Raw genomic sequence first — 3,661 nt, forward strand, 5'->3', positions numbered from 1 at the left:
ATATATATATATATATATAATGCTCTCTGCATGCAAGTTTAAGCTAGTTTTTGAGGTATCATCTACGAAATTAAAATTCTTTACAGCTGTTTACAGTAAACAAATTCTCCGATACATTGCACACTGCAAAGACAAGTTCAGCAAGCAGTAGGCTTATATTAAGTTGAGGTTATAGGTGGCGTGACGTAGATTCATGGATTTAACCTCGCGGAAAAAGTCAGTCCTGCGTCTTTTTAACCAGTCAAAAAGATTCCATAGGCAACGTGCAATGGATGAAAAAAAAATACACGATGGAACAAAATGTCAACGATGAGCGATGAAATGGGTAAAATAACTAATATGTTATCGTCGTACGAAATCAACCAATCAAATGACAGGAATCTGTCTAGGTGTGTTATAAAAGTTACTATTTGACTGGGAATGACGTAAATGTATAGCATTGGTATAGTCACTTGGTGACTGGTTCCACTTACTGTAAATCTTTATTATCATAAGAATATGAATCAAATGTTGCAAATACAAAATAATGTTATCTCTTACATATTTGTTTTAATATTGTCAATTTTAGTACACTTTCTAGAATAAAAAATGCAATTCAAATTGCAACTTACATTACCGTTTATAAATTACATTTAATTTTATGTTAAGTAACATAATCGTACAGATAGTAGTTATGTACAGTAACAGTGGAACCCTTCCTTTGGAACACTCCCATTAAGGGAGACTTCATTCCGGTGACCCCGCTTTTAAGGAGACACAAAAGTTATCCCCTATTATAGGGGTTCTACTACGTTTAACTTTAGTTAAACCATTGTTTATATTACTAATACTTCCAATTTATATATATATTTTTTTTGTAGTTACTATTGCCGGAGCCGATTTTAAAGGATTTATGCTTCAAGTAGATGGATTTTCTGATAGCGCTTATGGGGAGTTTGTTTCGATTCCTGGGGGAACTAAGCTTCTTAACTGTGGTACTCGCTCGTCAAATGCTGTGACTCACAGTAATTCTAATACCAAGACTAGTGTCACTCTTAAGTGGCAGGCCCCATTGGAAAACCTAGAAGGACATGCTTTAAGCGCTGTGTAAGTTATTAAAGACACGTTAATTTTATTCAAGTAGCTCTAATAAAAATGCAATTACACACCTCCACATCTAACATTAATACAGAGGCTTTAGTTGTTAGAACGGATAGGTTAGAGTAGAGTAGAACTGAATTTGTGGACCAATAACAAAACACTGCTTTGTAAGCAAAAAGTTGCGAGCTTGTCCAGTCTTTTATTCAGGTTCAATCATAGTAGGATAAATTGGTTGGCGCATAAACCACGTTTGTTTTAGAGCTCTGTTTTCTTAGTCGCGATGACTGTCAAGCAATTAAGTGTGGACCCCTGACCTGTACAGTCTCAACGCCCGCTCACACTAGGCTCGAGTCGTGCATAATATTGACGTATCGGTAGTAATGTATCATACTTTTCAGTTTGATTTTACAAAATCAAAAGTAAACCTAGAAAAAGCAAACTAGTAATCGACGTACATTATACAAACACAAAGAAAACTTATCTAGCCATATTCTTATTATTATTCTTTTTTAATCTTTTTATTTATTTATTTATTTTCTTTTTGTAGTGCAACAATTGTTCAACAGCGTTTGACGTTTTGGGTGAGACTACAATCTTCGCTGATTAGGGGTGGTAAGTATAGGCCTGTATTAGGAATGATAGATTCTTCAGCGCATCAATACGGTTGGTCATAATATAAATAAGTTATAATTGTAATGGTATAGGCTGTGTACTTGTAACAACAGAGATAGTTCGTTATTTTTTTAAAGCCAAAAAAAAAAAATGATTATATTGATGAAGCAAGATGGAATTAATTGAGAATAATATCCTGATATAGTATTATAAAAATGATAAAAATAAGTTCTTCTGTGCGCTTAACAAGCAAAAACAAGCAGTAAGTAATAATGAATGATAATAGGGATAACGATATAGATGATAACGATAACGTCAAAGATAATAATAGAATAACAATAATAATAATAATAATAATGATTAATATAATAATAATAATAATAATTAATATAATAATAAATATAATAATAAATGTAATAATAATAATAATGATAATAATGATGATGATGATGATGATGATGATGATGATGTTGAAGATGACGACGACGAAGACGGCAACAGCGGTGTCGGCGGTGACGACGACAAGATGATATTGATATTAATAATAATGATGATGATAATGGTGTTAATGACGATGATGACGACGACGATAATCATTATTTTTCACTTAGTTTTTACTATTATCTTTCTGGATTTTTTTCCATTCCAGTTCCAGTGCCTGTTTGCTCCCTCAATTGTCAAAATTCGGGAAGTTGTATTTTTGACAGCTCTGGAAACGAAATTTGCGACTGTGTGCCTGGATTCGCTGGACCAACATGCAAACGAAGTAAGTTCTTTACTATCAGCCTGAAGATAATCTCATCGATCGGATAGGCTTAACAATTCGGTGAGGGGTGGGGGTGGGGGAAAAAACCCTCCTCAATCCTACCATATATAGTCAGAACTGATGTGAAAGGAAAAAAAAGACTGTGGCAACTCGAAAACAGCACTTTCGGCATACACACTTTTTTTTTTAATTTTTGTTGTAAAGACCAGTAGGTGCGAGGGGTTCTAGTACCTTGAGGATGTAACACCTGTTATTAACTCAGTCTATAATGGTAACCTGGGAAAAGTGTAAGTTCTTTTGGTACTCGGCCTTCCTTCACCTTTACTGCCAATCAGAGTAGCAGTATAATATCTCTTGTCATCTCTTGAAAATAATGTAGGTTTTGACCTGCCTGGAACTAATGACTTAATGTCAAATTAAGACACCTAAAAAAATATATATTTATAAGTCTGAGAATCATGCTATTTGAAGCTGTTGTACGCTTACGTTTATCACTCGCCCTCACATTATTTTTACACCTCGATTTTACAAAAAAAAAGAAAAAGGTTTTTCTTAAAGATATTCAAAGAAATATAACAAATTGATTAATAAACTTTTCTGTTAACGTAAATGCGTTTTCTAAAGCGTTTAATACCAGCTACTGCTATGTCAAGCACATAATTACCATGAAATGCATGAGCAATTTTCGCCTTAAAATTATAACATAATGCAAGGTAGACAAACGAAAAATGCACTGGCCTCCGTAGGTTGAACACTAAACAGGTCCTCCGCTCTATTAACTGAGCTATCGAGGTTAGTCGAGTTCCTTTGCGTAATGGCATAACTCTCAACATAATTGCAGTCATAGTTCAATTCTCACTGACTTGAAAGTTGGCATGTTTATTTTTTACGTCATATTTTTTTTTTCGAATGATTTTATTTTTGTTTTCCGTGTATATTTTAATGTATACACATTTTTATTGAATTTTTTCATTATGGCGAAGAGAAAAAGCATTGTGATCCGTTTTACAAACACACATAATAGGTCTAGTCATTACTGTTGTTCTTATCATTGTTATTGTTATTTATTTGTTTTTAATTTTACAGGTGTTGTGTATTGCCCATGCGAAATTCCCGTGTAACCTATGGGTACCCAGAGAACACATGGAAAATAATCATTAATGTAGTCTTTTTGGTGTTTTGCTAAATAAGTAAATAAGCGAT

The 3,661-nt window shown here is 33.4% G+C and overlaps 1 protein-coding gene across 1 annotated transcript in view; it reads left to right on the top strand.

Annotated features, from left to right (window-relative positions):
- Positions 1–3,661, top strand: part of LOC117118294 (putative defense protein 3) — a 10,494-nt gene that overhangs the window by 1,063 nt on the left and 5,770 nt on the right. The window contains exons 2-5 of the mRNA XM_033262863.1: positions 861–1,086; positions 1,628–1,692; positions 2,342–2,458; positions 3,545–3,660. Coding sequence (XP_033118754.1) covers positions 861–1,086; positions 1,628–1,692; positions 2,342–2,458; positions 3,545–3,579 — 443 coding nt within the window. The 3' untranslated portion in view covers positions 3,580–3,660. The remainder of the gene's footprint in view (positions 1–860; positions 1,087–1,627; positions 1,693–2,341; positions 2,459–3,544; position 3,661) is intronic.

The sequence above is a fragment of the Anneissia japonica genome, unplaced genomic scaffold, assembly GCF_011630105.1.
Source record: "Anneissia japonica isolate Jap-2015-1 unplaced genomic scaffold, ASM1163010v1 scaffold288296_len194742_cov168, whole genome shotgun sequence".
Taxonomy (NCBI): domain Eukaryota; kingdom Metazoa; phylum Echinodermata; class Crinoidea; order Comatulida; family Comatulidae; genus Anneissia; species Anneissia japonica.